This window comes from Eubalaena glacialis, chromosome 2, assembly GCF_028564815.1.
Source record: "Eubalaena glacialis isolate mEubGla1 chromosome 2, mEubGla1.1.hap2.+ XY, whole genome shotgun sequence".
Classification (NCBI taxonomy): domain Eukaryota; kingdom Metazoa; phylum Chordata; class Mammalia; order Artiodactyla; family Balaenidae; genus Eubalaena; species Eubalaena glacialis.
In genome coordinates this window covers 111,100,561-111,119,920 of record NC_083717.1, presented here as the reverse complement: position 1 = coordinate 111,119,920, position 19,360 = coordinate 111,100,561, and the positions used below count along the sequence as shown (strand labels likewise).

At 38.3% G+C, this 19,360-nt stretch overlaps 1 protein-coding gene across 1 annotated transcript in view; it reads right to left on the bottom strand.

Moving 5' to 3' along the window:
• Positions 1 to 19,360, bottom strand: part of FSIP1 (fibrous sheath interacting protein 1) — a 205,845-nt gene that overhangs the window by 161,790 nt on the left and 24,695 nt on the right. The window contains exon 5 of the mRNA XM_061182261.1: positions 13,130 to 13,223. Coding sequence (XP_061038244.1) covers positions 13,130 to 13,223 — 94 coding nt within the window. The remainder of the gene's footprint in view (positions 1 to 13,129; positions 13,224 to 19,360) is intronic.

Genomic DNA, 19,360 nt, shown 5'->3' with positions numbered 1-19,360 from the left:
AGAGAAAACTGGAGAGACACTTAGCAGTTAGCTTTCTTTTCTTTTATTTATTCTGTTGGGATAATACCCATAAAGAAATTAGGAAATTGTGGTTTTTAACTCTTTTTGTTTAATGTAATTTGTTTTATGTTCTACTAGCTACTTTAGACACTGTATATTTACAAGAAACTGCTAACATAAATAAATATCATTTTGCCTTAATATGAGAGAATCTTCCAGGTTATGGCACAGAAATGTTTTTGCTTAAGAAAACATGACAAGTCTTGAAGATATTACAGGATTCATCACCTACGTCTGAAACAAACCTAATTCAAGCATCTACTCGGAGACAATACAGGCAAGATACATTCACCCTAACACACAAACACCATCAAGTTCATAACATACAACTTCTGACAGTAAAAACAAATTCATCATCCAATTCCCTTATTTGGAATTCATAATAATCTGACATCACCAGGATTGACATTACAACCATAATCCTTGTACAATCTTTGATGAGTTAATCTAGCAAATTAGTGGTATAAGCCTTGCAGGGACAGGGGTAAGCTACTCAAAAAGCAAAAAGGTTTAAAGTTCTTTTCAAACTTTAATTGTTTTGCAACCACTACTATTAGAGGTCTTAAAATATTCATTAAAGCAGGCTCTTCAAGTCAGCAATTTGGCAACATTCTGTTACTGGTTTAAGTTGCATCACATACCCAAAGTGGTAATATATTTATTTTTGATCACATAATTCCTCTTTAATAGCAGTTTCACTCAATTTTATACTAAAGTACCTATAAAGACACAAAAATATGAAAACTTGCAATACTAAAAACTATTATAGCAAGGTGATACTGAAGCTTTTAAACCCAGGGGTTTTTCCTAGGCTGAAATCATTCGTGTGACCCTGTGGCCCTTCACCCATAGTCGCAGGGTAGTCATTGCCTCAGACAGAAGATGGGTACAGCCTAGAACAAAGCCTCATAGCTCAGTCTTGAGTTTAAAAGACAACAGTTGTAAAAGGCAGACTCAACTGCAGGAGCTCAACTCCTTGAGACAGAAAAAGCATTTTCTAAATTCCAAAAGTCCTCCATTAGAAAGCTCTTCCTTATAGTAAAAAAAAAAACATTCTAATTAATGTAGAAGAAATGATGGAATTAGAAAATAACCATTTGGTAGCCATCATAATAATAATTGATTCAGGTAGGAATCATCAATGGATAATAAAACTCATGGGTGAAAGTTTGAAGAATAACAGGATAATAGCCTCAGAGTATCCTTCCATGAGATAACTTATTCAGTACAAAAAGAAAAATGGTAACTTTACAGTGCAGAAACCTGGCAGACACCACCTTAACCAAATGATCAAAGTTAACATCACCAGTGATGGAACAATCAACATCATGCGTTTCCTGATATGATTCATTGAGAAAAACACAGTACCGCTTCTGTGGGATTTCTGCCAAAAATGCATAACTTGAACCCAATATATGGAAACATAAACAAACCCAAACTGGGCAACAGTCTACAAACTAACAGGCCTATAATCTTCCAAAATGCTAATGTCATAAAACACAAAGAATGGCTAAAGAGACATGACAATTAAATACAATGCATTATCTTGAATTTTCTTTTGCTAGAAAGGATTTTAGTGTGACAACTGGCAAAACATGAAGAAAGCGTGTCAATTGGATAATAGTATTGTATCGATACTAATTTCCTGATTTGTGTGCATGTGTGTGTCCTCTTGTGGACAGGAAGACAGAGGATGTGGTAAATGTTAACACTTGGAGAATCTGAGTAAAGGGTGTTTGAGAATTCTTCACACTTCAGACTTTAAGTCTGAAATTATATCAAAATTAGAAGTTAATAGGAAAATTTTCAAATTTCCTCACTACAAACATTCATCGGGGGGGAAAAAAATCTCCCTTGAGAGATCAAGGGCCAGACCTTGAAAGACTGAGCACAATTTTTTTATTAACTTTTTTTTTATTGAATGAAAGACTCTTCCAATTTTATAGTGCTTTACAATTTTCAAAAGTTTTGAGTGCAATTTTTAACAAGAGTCTTAAAAGAGGAAGATTGCAGGATTGATTTAAGTTGCTTCCTGCCACCTAGGGAAGAAAGCCCATCCCAGACAATGGGAAGGACCTAGAAGAACATCAGAGGGGATGAGTTTGCAGAAGACACAAGTGACACACACGTGAGGCTGCTCCCTGGCACTCATCCCATTGGAGGTGAAATCTTGGAGTTGGATAGAGATCACCAAAGAGAATGGGAAAACCAGAGCCCTGTGGGCTCTGCCTCACTGCATACCTGGAACTTGGGAGGAGACCCCACACACAGTGCTCCACACCTACCCTTGACAGCTCCAAAGCAGCAATGGCAGTGTGGCATATTTAGAGGAAGACAGGGCCTAATATATTCACCTTTTCTTTCTCCCTCTCTCTCTCTCCTCCCGACCCCAACACACACACACAGAGAAACATATGACACACAATGGTATGGCTGGCCTGTGGCACAGAAGAGAACCAGAAGTTCTCACTTGCCCCGATTAGGTAGAAACAGACCTCTTCCCACTGCACATCATGACACCAACCAAAAATGCACACATCCAAATGTCCCCTACAATTAAGAACCACCCTATTAGACTACAGAGAAAATTTCAATAAACTCAAAATATCAAAACAATGCCCACAGTGTTATAGATTTCCACATTGGCTTTTAAAACAGAGGGCTTAAAAAAAATCCTGGAGAACAAGGGAAAAGCACCATTTTCTAATTAACTATAAGGTCAATGAAGAAATAAGAGTACAATAACAACCTGTAGAGAATAATGATGATACCATACACCAAAGAATGTAGTACAGAGCTAAATCTATATGCAGAAACAAATTCATAGCAACGGTGCTTTTATCATATTGTTATGGATTGAACTGTAACCCCCCAAAATTCATACGTTGAAGCCCTAACCCCCAGTGTGGCTGTATTTTAAGGAGGTAATTAAAGTTAAATGAGGTTATTAGGTGGGGTACTAATCCGATAGAACTGGTATCCTTACAAGAAGAGGAAGAGGCACCAGAGATATCTTCACCCCGCTCCTCCTCTTCCCTTGTGCACAGAGAAAAGGTCATGTGAGGACACAGTGAGAACGTGGCCGTCTGTAAGCCAGGAAGAGAGACCTCCCCCAAAAACGAATTTTCCAGTACCTTGATCTTAGACTTCTAGCCTCCAAAACTGTAAGAAAATAAGTTTCTGCTGTTTAAGCCACCCAGGCTGTGGTATTTTTTTTATGGCAGCCCTAGCAGACGCATATTTTAAGAGAAAATAAAATGAGCTTAACTAGTTTAACTGAAGAAGCTAGAGAAAACAATAACAAGTTCAAGAAAAGAAAGAAAGGTAATTGCTAGAATTAGCAAAGAAATTCAAAACTGGTTCACAAAGGTATAAAAAGAAAAATCCTCAAGCATAATTTTAAAAAGAGAAAACACTCACTGTAATCAAGATAGCATGGTATTGGCAAAAGAACAGCCACATAGATCACTGCAACAGAATAGAGGGTTCAGAAATAGACCTGCAAAAATATAGTCAACTAATCTTTAGCAAAAGAGCAAAACAACTGAATAGAGAGAGGATAATCTCTTAAACAAATGGTGCTGGAACAACTGGATGTCCATATGCAAAAAATAAAAATAAAAAAAGAATAACATAGATACAGACCTTATACTTTTCACAAAAATTAAATCAAACTGGATTATAAACCTAAATGTAAAATGCACAACTATAAAACTTCTAAAAGAAAACACAGGATAAAAATCTATATGAGCTTCAATTTAGTGATGAGTTTTTGTATACAACACCACAAGCACGATCCATGAAAGAAAAAATTGGTAAGTTAAGCTTATTAAAATTTAAAACATCTGCTTTGCAAAAGATACTGTTAAGAGAAGGAAATTACAAGCCACAGGCTGGGAGAAAATGTTTGCAAAACACATATCTGAGAAAGGAGATGTATCCAAAATATACAAAGAACTCTTAAAACTCAACAAGAAAACAACCAATCTAATTTTTTTAAATGGGCAAAAGATCTAAACAGACAACTCAGTAAAGAAAATATACATATGACAAACAAGCACCTGAAAAGATACTCAACATGCTTTGTCATTAGGGAAATGTAAATGCAAATTAAAACAACAATGAGATATCAATATATACCTATTAGAATGGCTAAAATCCAAAAAACTGACAATACCAATTGCTGACAAGGATGCAGAACAATAGGAACTTTCATTTTTGCTGGTGGGAATATGAAATGGTACGGCCATTTTGGAAGACAGGCAGTTCCTTACAAAGTTAAACACTTATTGTATGATCCAGCAATCCTGCTCCTATATATTTACCCCCCAAAATGGAAATTTTATGTCCACACCAAAATCTGCACACTAATGTTTAAAGCAGCTTTATTCATAATCATCAAAAACTGGAAGCAATCAAGATATCTTTCAATAGATGAAGGGAAAAACAAACAGTGGTACATCCATAGAATGAAATATTTAGTAACAAAAAGAAATCAGCCATCAAGTCACAAAAACACATGGATGAATCTTAACTGTATATTGCTAAGTTAAAGAACCCACTCTGAAAAAGGCTACATACGGAATGATTCCAACTATACAACATTTGGAAAAGGCAAAACTAGAGAGACAGCAAAAAAATCAGTGGTGGCTAGAGGTTTGGGGGAAGAAGGGAGAGTTGAATGGCGATTCAGACAGGGGACCTTTGTTTGTTTTGTTTGTTTGTTTGTTTTAACATCTTTACAGGAGTATAATTGCTTTACAATGGTGTGTTAGTTTCTGCTTTATAACAAAGTGAGTCAGCTATACATATACATATATCCCCATATCTCTTCACTCTTGCATCTCCCTCCCTCCCACCCTCCCTATCCCACCCCTCTAGGTGGTCACAAAGCACCAAGCTGATCTCCCCGTGCTATGCAGCTGCTTTCCACTAGCTATCTATTTTACATTTGGTAGTGTATATATGTCCATGCCACTCTCTCACTTTGTCCCAGCTTACCCTTCCCACTCCCCATGTCCTCAAGTCCATTCTCTAGTAGATCTGCATCTTTATTCCCGTCCTGCCCCTATGTTCTTCATGACCATTTTTTTTTTTTTTAGATTCCATATATATGTGTTAGCATACAGTATTTGTTTTTCTCTTTCTGACTTACTTCACTCTGTATGACAGACTCTAGGTCCATCCACCTCACTACAGATAACTCAATTTCGTTTCTTTTTATGGCTGAGTAATATTCCATTGTATGTATGTGCCACATCTTCTTTATCCATTCATCCAGACAGGGGATCTTTAAGCGCGGTAAAACTATTCTGTATTATACTGTAACAGTGGTTACATGACACTGTACATTTTTGGAAACCTATAACTTCACAGCACAGAGAGTGAACCTTAAGGTATGCAATATTCAAAAGATTATTTAGGATGTCACAGAATCCCAGGATAAAATACAGAATTTGATCAAACAATCTAACTGTGTTATCAATGTATGAAATAATTTCACTGAAGGGGGTGAAGGGAAAAATGCTCACTTTAAGTAACTGTGGAAATGAGTAGAGTCTGCAAGACTAAAGGCAAGAGAAACTGCACGTGAGCTCTGTACTCCGGTTGATGAGGTTATGTCCTGTGGGGTACAGGTCAGCAATTCTGATATCACTACACACATACAGTAGAACTGAACAATTAAGTAAATGGATGGCCTATGATGAGAGCCAGGTTTTTCACTGTTGGAGTGGTGGTTACAGATAAGCAAGAGAAAAGGCTAGAATGATCCATGGGGTAATAAAGTCAGAGACATAAGTATGAACCTATGTTTAGCCTAATACCAATACAGATGGTTACACATAGAAATATTTATAGATAAGTGTGTAACAGGTTAGCATACACACAAATACTTCCTTTCTCAGAAGGCCTAGAGTCAACAACTCCCCAATAACAGCAAGCACACCTAGCATCCAGATCTGGTTTCTAGTATCATTCTCCAATAAGAGGAACCAGCTGATTGGAGAAACGGCCGATTCTAGGACTCAGGTAAGAAACATAGAAGATGAGTCTGAAGCCAGAAAGTGAGGAAGTGCTCACAACAACAGCAAAACAAAACTCACAATGGAGGAAATATGACAAAAGGACACAAGAGTCAACTGAACAAGCTCCCAATGGTCAAAGCTGTAAAATTTTGAGCAATAAAATAATTCAAAGTATAAACAAATATCCACAAGTCAATAGTGAAATAAATAAATAAATAAATAAGGAGACTAGATGAATCTCCCATGCGGAATAATTCACAATGGGACTTCCCTGGTGGTCCAGTGGTTAAGAATCCGCCTTCCAATGCAGGGGACAGGGGTTCAATCCCTGGTCGGGGAACTAAGATTCCACATGCCACGGGGCAACTAAGCTTGCATGCCGCAACTACTGAGCCCGCACCACAGCTAGAGAAGCCCACGAGCCACAACGAAGACCCAGGGCAGCCAAATTTTAAAAATAAATAAAATTTAAAAATAAAAATAAAGAATAATTCACAATAACTTATGTAAATACTCTGCCATCAAGGAAGTGATGCATAACTCCCCACTCCTTAAGTATGGGCTGCGCATGGTAACTTTCTCCTGAAGAAGACAGTATGGAAAAGGTGAACTATTGAGAAAATTTACAGTGGAGAAACCTGACAAATACTTCCTCAGCCAGGTGATCAAAGTTAACACCAACAGTGATAAGTTATATTGATAGTATGATGGGATGTAATGAAAATGGCACTTTAACTCTATGGTCTTCCTCCCAAGAACATACAATACAAATCTAACCATGTGAAAACCATGACATAAGTCATAACTGCTGGAAATTCTACAAAATACCTGACCAGTACTGCTCAAAATTGCCAAGGTCATCAAAGACAAGGGAAGTCTGAGAAAGTGCGTAGCCAAGAGTAGCTTAAGGAGACATGAGTAAACATAATGTGGTATACTGGATGGGATCTTGGAACAGGAAAAGGACACTAGGTAAAAACTAAAAGCCTGAATAAAGTATGGACTTTAGTTAATAATAATGTATCAATATTGGTTCATTAATTGTAACAAATGTACCATACTAATCTTAATAAAAGGGAAACTCATTGCAGGTATATGGAAAATCTCTATACTTTCTTCATATTTTTCCTGTAAATCTAAAACTGTGCTAAAATTAAAAATTAACTCTACAAAAATTCCAGATTAAAAAGAGAAACAAACAACAAAATTAGAAATTAGAAATGGGACATATAAACAATAAGAAGGAGAATTATCATTTTTAAATGCTATATGAAGTTTTATTAGTAAAATTTTAAATCTCAGTGAAATGGATACTTTAAAATCTCAGTGACATGGACATATTGCCAAAATTGACTCCAGAAGACAAGTAAACTGTAACACAATAGTAAATATGAAAGAAGCTGAGAAAAGAATCAGAGAATCACCTCCAAGAAATTATTTGAACCAGATGGTTTTTCCAGTGAAATCTTTCAAATTTTTAGGGAACAGATAATCCCCATGTTATATAAACTGTTTCAAAGCATAGAAATAAATGGACAGCTAGCCCCATTCATTTTATGAAGCTAACATAGACTGACAAAGCATACACACAACCACCACCAACCCCACCTCTACCTGCTACACCATGACATACATGCACATGGGCGCACGCACACACACACACACACACACAGCTAATTTCACTTATAAATACAGATGCAAAAATTCTGAATAAATTCAGCCATTCAAATCTGGTACTAAATTAAAATAATAATCCTCCATAACCAAGAAATACATTGACCTCGGAATAAAAGACTAACTTAGTATTTAAATCTATTAATTTTGAAACATTAAATAAGTTTGTCAAGAAGAAAAAGCTTTACAATACTTTAAGTAGATATTGAAATACATTGAATAAATTTCAACACTATGTCCTTATAAAGTTCTCAGAATAGGAATGTGTTGAAAATTAGTATTATTTCCAGGTGATCATAAACTAACAAGACTCAAAGCAAACAACTAAAGATAATTAGAATAAATAAAAGAATTATCACTGAGGGCCAGAGGAGATCAATGTCCCAACTCAAACAGTCAGGCATAGAGAGGGCAAATCACCCCCCCCCTCTACATTTTAGTTCTATTCAAGCCTTCAAAGGATTGGATGATGCCCACCCACAATCAGGACAGTATTCACTTCACTCAGTCTACCAATTCAAATGCTAGTCTCTTCCAGAAACACCCTCACAGATACACCCAGAAATAATGCTTAACCAGACATCTGAGCATCCTGTGATCCAGTCAAATTGACACATACAATTAGCCATCACAAAGACTGGATGGATGATGAAACCATTAACCAAGATAGCGAAAATATACAAAAGAAGAAATAGGTTTCAACCATGGAAAATAAGGAGGGGGAGAGGAGAACCAGCAGGAAATAATGAGTCCAGTAAAAAAAAAAAAAAAAAAAAATGTTACGATTCTATGAGTGGTCAACTGTGTCAGATGCGACAGAGATATCAAATAGGATGAAAATTGGGAGGATGTCGCTAGATTTAGAATTTAGGAGGACCACTGATGAAGTAGTTTCTGTAGTGTGATAGGAGAAAATACAGTTGGGAAGTAAATGGAAGTTGACCAAGTAGCACTAGTAGGTGTGGACTATTCTCTCAAGGAGTCTGACCTTCAAGGAGAGGAGGGAAACCGAATGGTACCTGTTTGGGAGCAGGGTGAAGAACCGAGGGAGGAGGTTTTATTTGTATGTTTGGTTGGTTTGATGGCTCTTTGATTCTGTTTTAGGGCCAGAACATTTAAGCCTGGTTAGCTGAAGGGAAGGACCCAGAGGAGACAAGAGAGATGAAGCTCTAGGTAAGAGACAGAAAAATTGATGGATCAGGAGGCAGGAGCAGAGTGAAAGGGATGGGACATTATTGACTTTGGCCTTGGAGAAGAAGAGCACCTGCCCTCCATCTAAGGGAAGAGGGAAGAGGGTAGAGGAGCACAGTCAGAGTGCAATTTGGAGACAGAAAGCAAGAACGTGGAAGGGTGCATTTTTGCAACCAGTTGGTGCATTTTCTCTGAACCCTAAGACTGCCAGGGTAAAGGACTTGCATGAGAGGATGGGAGGTTAAATACACAGTAACAATTTGGAAGAGCCACTTTGGAGAATGTAAGAGAAATTGCTAAGCAATACTGAGAATATAACAGAGGTTAAAAACCAAAAATCCTTAGCTGTACCAGTCAGCACAATTATGTGATTTTTCTCCCCAAGTCCTCTGCAAATCAGAGCAGAAAGAGACTACCAAATTTTCTTGGAATATTTAATCTTAACATGCAAGAGCAGAAGCAACGTTTTCCTGAATTTCACAGAAAATCATTTTGAAAGAGGTATTTACAAATTTTGAGAAATCTGATTGATTAAAGTGCCACTGTTTTGTGCTTACATGTACTTATACATTGGAGCTGTAAACACAAGGGCAAAAGTGACAAAGGCAAAAAAGAATAACCTCTATCCAAAACATCGATAACAAGCAATCCTATCACTAGATATATTTGTCTCAGAGAGTAGTGAATTCTATCTCTATCCATCAGATAAATGCTAAAAACTAAGGGAAAACTCCTGGTATGGTAAATGATTTTCACATTTCTCTAGAAAAGCTTTAAAGTGATCCCTCAAAAATGTGGTGAGACAGACTTTTAAAACACTTCTGAAATCTCTAGCAAGTGCAATACTGTCCACTTTGAAACCTCAGTACTTGAGGATATTATCTCTGGTTTATGAAGTCAAAATGTGGTTTAAAAAGAAATCAATTTAATGTGGTGTTTATCTTTCTCTTAGAGTCAACACCCCATTTGTGTTTAGTTCCTATAAATAAAACTAAATACACAACAAGTATCTTTTCTTTTTTCTTGTTATTGTTTATTTGTGATGTTATAAAGGGACTATAACATCCCCAAAGGATGCATTTTGTGTTTAGGGGGTGGGAAAACAGGTTGGAAATTGCCATTCTGCCACTAGCCCAAAGTCCCTCGAGTTACTCTTAAGAAAGAAGTTAAGGAAATGACTGGGAGAAATAAAGAAGAATACTCATCCTAAGATTTCTCCCTTTGTTTAAAGGGAAAAAATAAGAACAGCAAAAAGTAGGTTTGGGTATTTATACATTTGTGTTTAAAGTTCAAGTCCAAATAAGCCTGGCTCTAAATTCTTCAAGAGATGCTTTTAAAGTACTATTTTAACTAGATGCCGCCACCTACTGGACAGTTTACAAGGACTTTTGAGCTTTCCTGGGAACAAAGAAAAAAATGATCATGGAGGAAAAGAGAGCAAAAGATTTCTGTTCTCATAATAAGCCTTATAAGAAACACTTTTACTTTAAAATTTATGGCTATCCATAGGCTTGATCAAAATAATTTTTTAATTTTTAAAATTTTTACATTTTTAATTAAGAGGGGTGGTTGAAGTTCAGTGAATAACCTGGGAAAGAAACTAATCTCAGGACGGAACAGATATAAGAGTGTCACACCATTTCATGATATGCGGCTATGTTGTAATAGTAGAAATATGAGACTATCAAAAATCAGTGCTAGGTGGTAAAATTGGACTCTTTCATTTCTATGCATTTCTTTCATACATTTCTTTCATACTTGCTAATAACACATTCCATAAACTGAAGATTCCAAAAGTTCTCTTTTGGAATAAGGTAATAATTATGTTATGTCAAATGTAAAAAAAAATGTATAATTAGGCTAATAATGTAGTTTATAGTAAACGCTATCTCTTTTGGGTTTTAAGATTTTTAAAGACCAGATATATGTGACTGCTGACATGCCTACGATGTGAAGAGCCAGCAAGACACTCCATTAAGGAACCCATCTTCTATGAAAGGCCAGCCACCAAAAAAGTCTAATTAAATCTGAAGAACCAGGAGTACAATAGTGTTGTCTCTTCATTCTGGTGAACTAGTCAAGTGTGAGCTAATCAAGACAGACGGCAGCAAGAATGAAGGGCGAAAGACCCTTGATTTACCCAAAAGCGTCTTTGATCCCCATTTCCTTTCACACTGACCCTACTCTCACATCTTATCTGCTCTGCACACGATAAACAGTGCCAGTACACAATAATTGACTAAGAATTCGAAATCTAAAAATTGAAACTCTGACATGGTAATGTTTAAAACAATGACTCTCTCTGGCCATAGCTTCCAAGCCTCTGGTAACTCCAGCTTTCAGATCATTAAGTCTAGCAAGTTTCCATGTTAGAATATTAGTACTAATCTAGCATGACTGTAAATGTCTACAGGGCCTACAGTAGTCACGTGACTCCAGAGATACAACTGTGAGCTCCATAGATTTAACCAAATGGACCTGCCATGGGCTTTTAAAATTAAATGTATCTGATAGTTCAGATTTGTTCGTGAAGAAAGGCCAGCTGAAAACAAGTCTTGCCCTCTAAAGCCGAAAGTTCACTCAGTAGTGAACTCTGTGACCAAAAAGGCTAATGTCAAAAGGCCACCATGGATCCCTTTACAGAGTGGCCTGTTTTACAGTCCTTGCTCCAGAGTCAAGCACAGCAAGTGTGGCCTCTTAGAAATGCCTCAGTGGTGAAATCAGCATTTAGCTCCTGCATTCTAAAATACAGATGCTGAACAGCAAAGGAAACCATCAACAAAACGAAAGGACAACCTACAGACTAGGAGAACATATTTGCAAATAATGTGACCAACAAGGGCTTAATTTCCAAAATAAATGAATAGCTCATACAACTCAATAACAAAAAAACAAACAAACCAATCAAAAAATGGGCAGAAGACCTAAATAGACATTTCTCTGAAGAAGACATACAGATGGCCAATAGGCACATGAAAAGATGCTCCACATAGCTAATTATTAGGGAAATGCAAATCAAAACCACAACAAGGTATCACCTCACACCATTCAGAATGGCCATCATCAAAAAGTCTACAAATAATAAATGCTGGAGAGGGTGTGGAGAAAAGGGAACTCTCCTACACTGTTGGTGGGGATGTAAATTGGTGCAGCCACTATGGAGAACAGTATGGAGGTTCCTTAAAAAACTAAAAACAGAGCTACCATATGATCCAGCAATCCCACTCCTGGGACCCCTACTTAGAGCCAGTCTAATGCCCAAGCAATACTATATGACCATTTAGATGATGTTGGTTAAAGGATTTCAAAAGTGTCCTGCCAAAAAATCCAACTCTTCCCAATCACTAAAACATTCATTACTAAGTAAGTAAGTTAAAATAAGTTATATGATTCCACAGCACTTCTGTAGAAGAAGAAAAAGAAAGAAAAGAAGGAAGAAGGAAAAGAAGAAGGAAGAGGAGGAGGTGAATCACAAATATACAGTTGACCCTTGAACAACATATGTTTGAATTGCACAGGTTCACTTATACACGGATTTTTTTCAATAAATGTGTACTATAGTACTACACAATCCTTGGTTGGTTGAATCCATGGATGCAGAACTGCAGGTACAGAGGGCCAACTATAAAGTTACACCTGGATTTTCAACTGCACAGGGGCAGTGCCCCTAACCACCATGTTGTTCAAGGGTCAGCTGTTACATACACACAAGTGGGGGAAGTAGAAACACATGCACAGAATTAACTGGCTGGTCTCATAAACCAGGACTATGAGAGAACAGGAAAAGGACAAATCAGTAATGGATTTTTATGAAAGGTTGCAGAGGCCTGAGTGAGACACCTCATGGGACAATCGCAGGCAGTTAGGGGACTGCACAAACTGGGTGTGTAGAGGCATCAAAGAGTCACAGGAAGTAAAGGCAAAGACACACTTTGTCTATTTCCTGATTTTTCACTGCCCTGTCCTCCTCACCCTTGAGCAGACACAAACACTAGAAGACTCTGAAACATACCTAACTTCAGAGTAGTTCGATATAGTCCTATCCAACGTGATCATTTCCTCTAAAGAAGAATTAAACTCACAAAGAAAAAGAAAAGATAACTGAATTGGGACTTTTACTTTAATCCAAATATTCTATGACTCTGAGATAAAAATAAAGATGAATCAATTTTACTCACCAACAGTTTCTTCTGATGCAGCAGTCAAAGCTAGAAAGTTTTTTGTACTTTCCATCTCCTCATTACTTTGTAAAGCTTCACCATTTTTTGCAGACTAATAAAAGAGAAATAAAAGTTTAAACATGGGAAAAGAAGGCAACTATATTCATCGATATTTTTTAAAATTCCAACATGGTTTCCAATCCTGTACATACAAACAAGAAAGCCAGATCATTTTTATTCCTTTAATTAGGGAATCTGTCAATGTTTCCTGTTCCCTCAAAATTCTGTCAATGGGTATTCCCAGATAGAGTTGGACTATGTCTATCATTATATGATAATTACCTTGCTTAAAGTTCCTTAAGTTTCTGTTTAATGTTTCTATAACTAATGAGTAACCTAAAGATACATCATCAAATTACAGTTTCAGATATTTCAAAATTGATACTGTATTTTTTTATGATTCCAGTTATAATTTATATTTCCAAGCAAGTAAAAATTTGCTTTGAGATCCAACAGAAATAAGTGACAGACTAACTTTTCCTGCTAAAATTTACACAAATTATTTCTCTAACTTTAAGCACTGAATTTTTTTTTTATAAATTTATTTATTTTATTTATTTATTTTTGGCTGCATTGGGTCTTCGTTGCTGTGCATGGGTTTTCTCTACCCAGGGCCACTCTTCGTTGCGGTGCACGGGCTTCTCATTGCAGTGGCTTCTCTTTGTTGCGGAGCATGTGCTCTAAGCTCGTGGGTTTCAGTAGTTGTCGCTCATGGGCTCCACAGTGCAGGCTCAGTGGTTGTGGCACATGGGCTTAGTTGCTCCACGGCATGTGGGATCTTCCGGGACCAGGGCGAGAACCCACATCCCCTGCATTGGCAGGCGTATTCTTAACCACTGCGCCACCAGGAAAGCCGCAGCACTGCATTTTATATACTGCTTTTTTCCATCCCAGTGGTCTTCCTGGGAACCTTGTAAAAATGTATTCTTAATCACCTTATAATGTATTCATATCATTGCCTGGGAAATTTCCTAGGAAGTCAGTCAACTAAACAAGGAAGAATTTTTCAAAAACAGCCAATGTGAAAGTAGGCATAGAGGGAACTTTCCTCAATATAATGAAGGCCATATATGACAAACCCCCAGCCAACATCATCCTCAGTGGTGAAAAACCGAAACCATTCCCACTAAGATCAGGAACAAGACAAGGGTGCCCACCGTCACCACTATTATTCAACATTGTTTTGGAAGCTTTAGCCACAGCAATCAGAGAAGAAGAACAAATAAAAAGAATCCAAATAGGAAAAGAAAAAGTAAAGCAGTCACTGTTTGCAGATGACATGATACTATAAATAGAGAATCCTAAAGATGCTACCAGAAAACTACTAGAGCTAATCAATGAATTTGGTAAAGTAGCAGCATACAAAACTAATGCACAGAAATCTCTTGCATTCCTATATACTACTGATGAAAAATCTGAAAGTGAAATTAAGGAAACACTCCCATTTACCACTGCAACAAAAAGAATAAAATACCTAGGAATAAACCTACCTAAGGAGACAAAAAACATGTATGCAGAAAACTATAAGACACTGATGAAAGAAATTAAAGATGATACAAATAGATGGAGAGATATACCATGTTCTTGGATTGGAAGAATCAACATTGTGAAAATGACTATACTACCCAAAGCAATCTACAGATTCAATGCAATACCTATCAAACTACCACTGGCATTTTTCACAGAACTAGAACAAAAAATTTCACAATTTTTATGGAAACATAAAAGACCCCAAACAGCCAAAGCAATCTTGAGAAAGAAAAAATGAGCTGGTGGAATCAGGCTCCCTGACTTCAGACTATATTACAAAGCTACAGTAATCAAGACAGTATGGTACTGGCACAAAAACAGAAATATAGATCAATGGAACAGGATCGAAAACCCAGAGATAAACCCACACACACGGTCACCTTATTTTTGATAAAGGAGGCAAGAACATACAATGGAGAAAAGAAAGCCCCTTCAATAAGTGGTGCTGGGAAAACTGGACAGCTACATGTAAAAGAATGAAATTAGAACACTCCCTAACACCATACACAAAAATAAACTCAAAATGGATTAAAGACCTAAATGTACGCCAGACACTATCAAACTCTTAGAGGAAAACATAGGCAGAACACTCTATGACATACATCACAGCAAGATCCTTCTTGACCCACCTCCTAGAGAAATGGAAATAAAAACAAAAATAAACAAATGGGACCTAATTAAACTTAAAAGCTTTTGAACAGCAAAGGAAACCATAAACAAGACGAAAAGACAACCCACAGACTGGGAGAAAATATTTGCAAATGAAGCAATGACAAAGATAACCTCCAAAATTTACAAGCAGCACATGCAGCTCAATATCAAAAAAACAAAAAACCCAATCCAAAAATGGGCAGAAGGGGGGGTCTGGGCAAGATGGCGGAAGAGTAAGACGTGGAGATCACCTTCCTTCCCACAGATACATTAGAAATACATCTACACGTGGAACTGCTCCTACAGAACACCCACTGAATGCTGGCAGAAGACGTCAGACCTCCCAAAAGGCAAGAAACTCCCCATGTACTTGGGTAGGGCAAAAGAAAAAAGAAATAACAGAGACAAAAGAATAGGGATGGGACCCGCACCAGTGGGAGGGAGCTTGGAAGGAGGAAAGGTTTCCACACACTAGGAAGCCCCTTTGCAGGCGGAGACTGCGGGTGGCAGAGGGGGGAAGCTTCAGAGCCACAGAGGAGAGCGCAGCCACAGGGCTGAGGAGGGCAAAGCGGAGAGATTCCCGCACAGAGGATCGGTGCCGAGCAGCACTCACCAGCCCGAGAGGCTTGTCTGCTCACCTGCCTGGGCGGGCGGGGGCTGGGAGCTGAGGCTTGGGCTTCGGTTGCAGGGAGAGGACTGGGGTTGGTGGTGTGAACACTGCCTGAAGGGGTTAGCGCACCACAGCTAGCCGGGATGGAGTCCGGGAAAAAGTCTGCAGCTGCCGAAGCGGCAAGAGACTTTTTCTTGCCTCTTTGTTTCGCGGTGCGCAAGAAGAGGGGATCCAGAGCGCCACCTAAACGAGCTCCAGAGACGGGCGCGAGCCGCGGCTATCAGCGCGGACCCCAGAGACGGGCATCAGACGCTAAGGCTGCTGCTGCCGCCACCAAAAAGCCTGTGTGCGAGCACAGGTCACTATCCACACCGCCCCTCCCCAGAGCCTGTGCAGCCCGCCACCGCCAGGGTCCCGTGATCCAGGGACAACTTCCCCAGGAGAATACACGGTGCGCCTCAGGCTGCTGCAACGTCACGCCGGCCTCTGCCGCCGCAGGCTCGCCCCACATCCGTACCCCTCCCAACCCCCGGCCTGAGTGAGCCAGAGCCCCCCAATCAGCTGCTCCTTTAACCCCGTCCTGTGTGAGTGAAGAACAGACGCCCTCAGGCGACCTACACGCAGAGGCGGGTCCAAATCCAAAGCTGAACCCCGGGAGCTGTACGAACAAAGAAGAAAAAGGGAAATTTTTCCCAGCAGCCTCAGAAGCAGCAGATTAAAGCTCCACAAACAACTTGATGTACCTGCATCTGTTGAATACCTGAATAGACAACAAATCATCCCAAATTCAGGAGGTGGACTTTGGGAGCAGGATAAATTAATTTTTCCCCTTTTCCTTTTTTTGTGAGTGTATATGTGGATGCTTCTGGGTGAGATTTTGTCTGCATAGCTTTGCCTTCACCATTTGTCCCAGGGTTCGGTCCGTCCGTTTTTTTGTTTTGTTTTGTTTTGTTTTGTTTTGTTTTTTACTTAAAAACTTTTTTTCTTAATGAATTTTTTCTTAACAATTTTTTCCTTATTTTTTATTTTAAAAAATTAAAAATTTTTTATTCTTAAATTTTTTTCTTAATAATTTTTTTCTTATTTTTTATTATAAAAAATTAATAAATTTATTTTAAAATTAAAAAATTTTTCTTACTAAATTTTTTCTTAATAATTTCTTTTCTTATTTTTTATTATAATAGCTTTATTTTATTTTATTTTATCCTCTTTCTTTCTCTTTTTCTATTTTTTCTCCCTTTTATTCCGAGCCGTGTGGATGAAAGGCTCTTGGTGCTCCAGCCAGGCATCAGGGCTGTGCCTCTGAGGTGGGAGAGCCAACTTCAGGACACTGGTCCACAAGAGACCTTCCAGCTCCACGTAATACCAAACGGTGAAAATCTCTCAGAGATCTCCATCTCAACATCAAGACCCAGCTTCACTCAACGACCAGCAAGCTACAGTGCTGGACACCCTATGCCAAACAACTAGCAAGACAGGAACACAGCCCCATCCATTAGCAGAGAGGCTGCCTAAAATCATAATAAGGCCACAGACACCCCAAAACACACCACCAGACGTGGACCTGCCCACCAGAAAGACAAGATCCAGCCTCATCCACCAGAACACAGGCACTAGTTCCCTCCACCAGGAAGCCTACACAACCCTCTGAACCAACCTTAGCCACTGGGGACAGACACCAAAAACAACGGGAACTACGAACCTGCAGCCTGTGAAAAGGAGACCCCAAACACAGTAAGATAAGCAAAATGAGAAGACAGAAAAACACACAGCAGATGAAGGAGCAGGGTCAAAACACACCAGACCTAACAAATGAAGAGGAAATAGGCAGTCTATCTGAAAAAGAATTCAGAATAATGATAGTAAAGATGATCCAAAATCTTGGAAATAGAATAGACAAAATGCAAGAAACATTTAACAAGGACGTAGAAGAACTAAAGAGGAACCAAGCAACGATGAAAAACACAATAAATGAAATTAAAAATACTCTAGATGGGATCAATAGCAGAATAACTGAGGCAGAAGAACAGGTAAGTGACCTGGAAAATAAAACAGTGGAAATAAGTACTGCAGAGCAGAATAAAGAAAAAAGAATGAAAAGAACTGAGGACAGTCTCAGAGACCTCTGGGACAACATTAAACGCACCAACATTCGAATTATAGGGGTCCCAGAAGAAGAAGAGAAAAAGAAAGGGACTGAGAAAATATTTGAAGAGATTATAGTTGAAAACTTCCCTAATATGGGAAAGGAAGTAGTTAATCAAGTCCTGGAAGCACAGAGAGTCCCATACAGGATAAATCCAAGGAGAAACACGCCGAGACACATATTAATCAAACTATCAAAAACTAAATATAAAGAAAACATATTAAAAGCAGCAAGGGAAAAACAACAAATAACACACAGGGGAATCCCCATAAGGTTAACAGCTGATCTTTCAGCAGAAACTCTGCAAGCCAGAAGGGAGTGGCAGGATATACTTAAGGTGATGAAGGAGAAAAACCTACAACCAAGATTACTCTACCCAGCAAGGATCTCATTCAGATTTGATGGAGAAATTAAAACCTTTACAGACAAGCAAAAGCTGAGAGAGTTCAGCACCACCAAACCACCTTTACAACAAATGCTAAAGGAACTTCTCTAGGCAAGAAACACAAGAGAAGGAAAACACCTACAATAACAAACCCAAAACATTTAAGAAAATGGGAATAGGAACATACATATCGATAATTACCTTAAATGTAAATGGATTAAATGTTCCCACCAAAAGACACAGACTGGCTGAATGGATACAAAAACAAGACCCGTATATATGCTGTCTACAAGAGACCCACTTCAGACTTAGGGACACATACAGACTGAAAGTGAGGGGATGGAAAAAGATATTCCATGCAAATGGAAATCAAAAGAAAGCTGGAGTAGCAATTCTCATATCAGACAAAATAGACTTTAAAATAAAGACTATTACAAGAGACAAAGAAGGACACTATATAATGATCAAGGGATCGAACCAAGAAGAAGGTATAACAATTGTAAATATTTATGCACCCAACATAGGAGCACCTCAATACATAAGGCAAATATTAACAGCCATAAAAGGGGAAATCGACAGTAACACAATCATAGGAGGGGACTTTAACACCCCACTTTCACCAGTGGACAAAAATAGGCAGAAGACCTAAATAGACATTTCTCCAAAGAGGACATACAGATGGCCAACAAACACATGAAAGAATGTTGAACATCATTAATCATTAGATAAATGCAAATCAAAACTACAATGAGATATCATCTCACACCAGTCAGAATGGCCATCATCAAAAAATCTACAAACAATAAATGCTGGAGAGGGTGTGGAGAAAAGGGAAGCCTCTTGCACTGTTGGTGGGAATGTAAATTG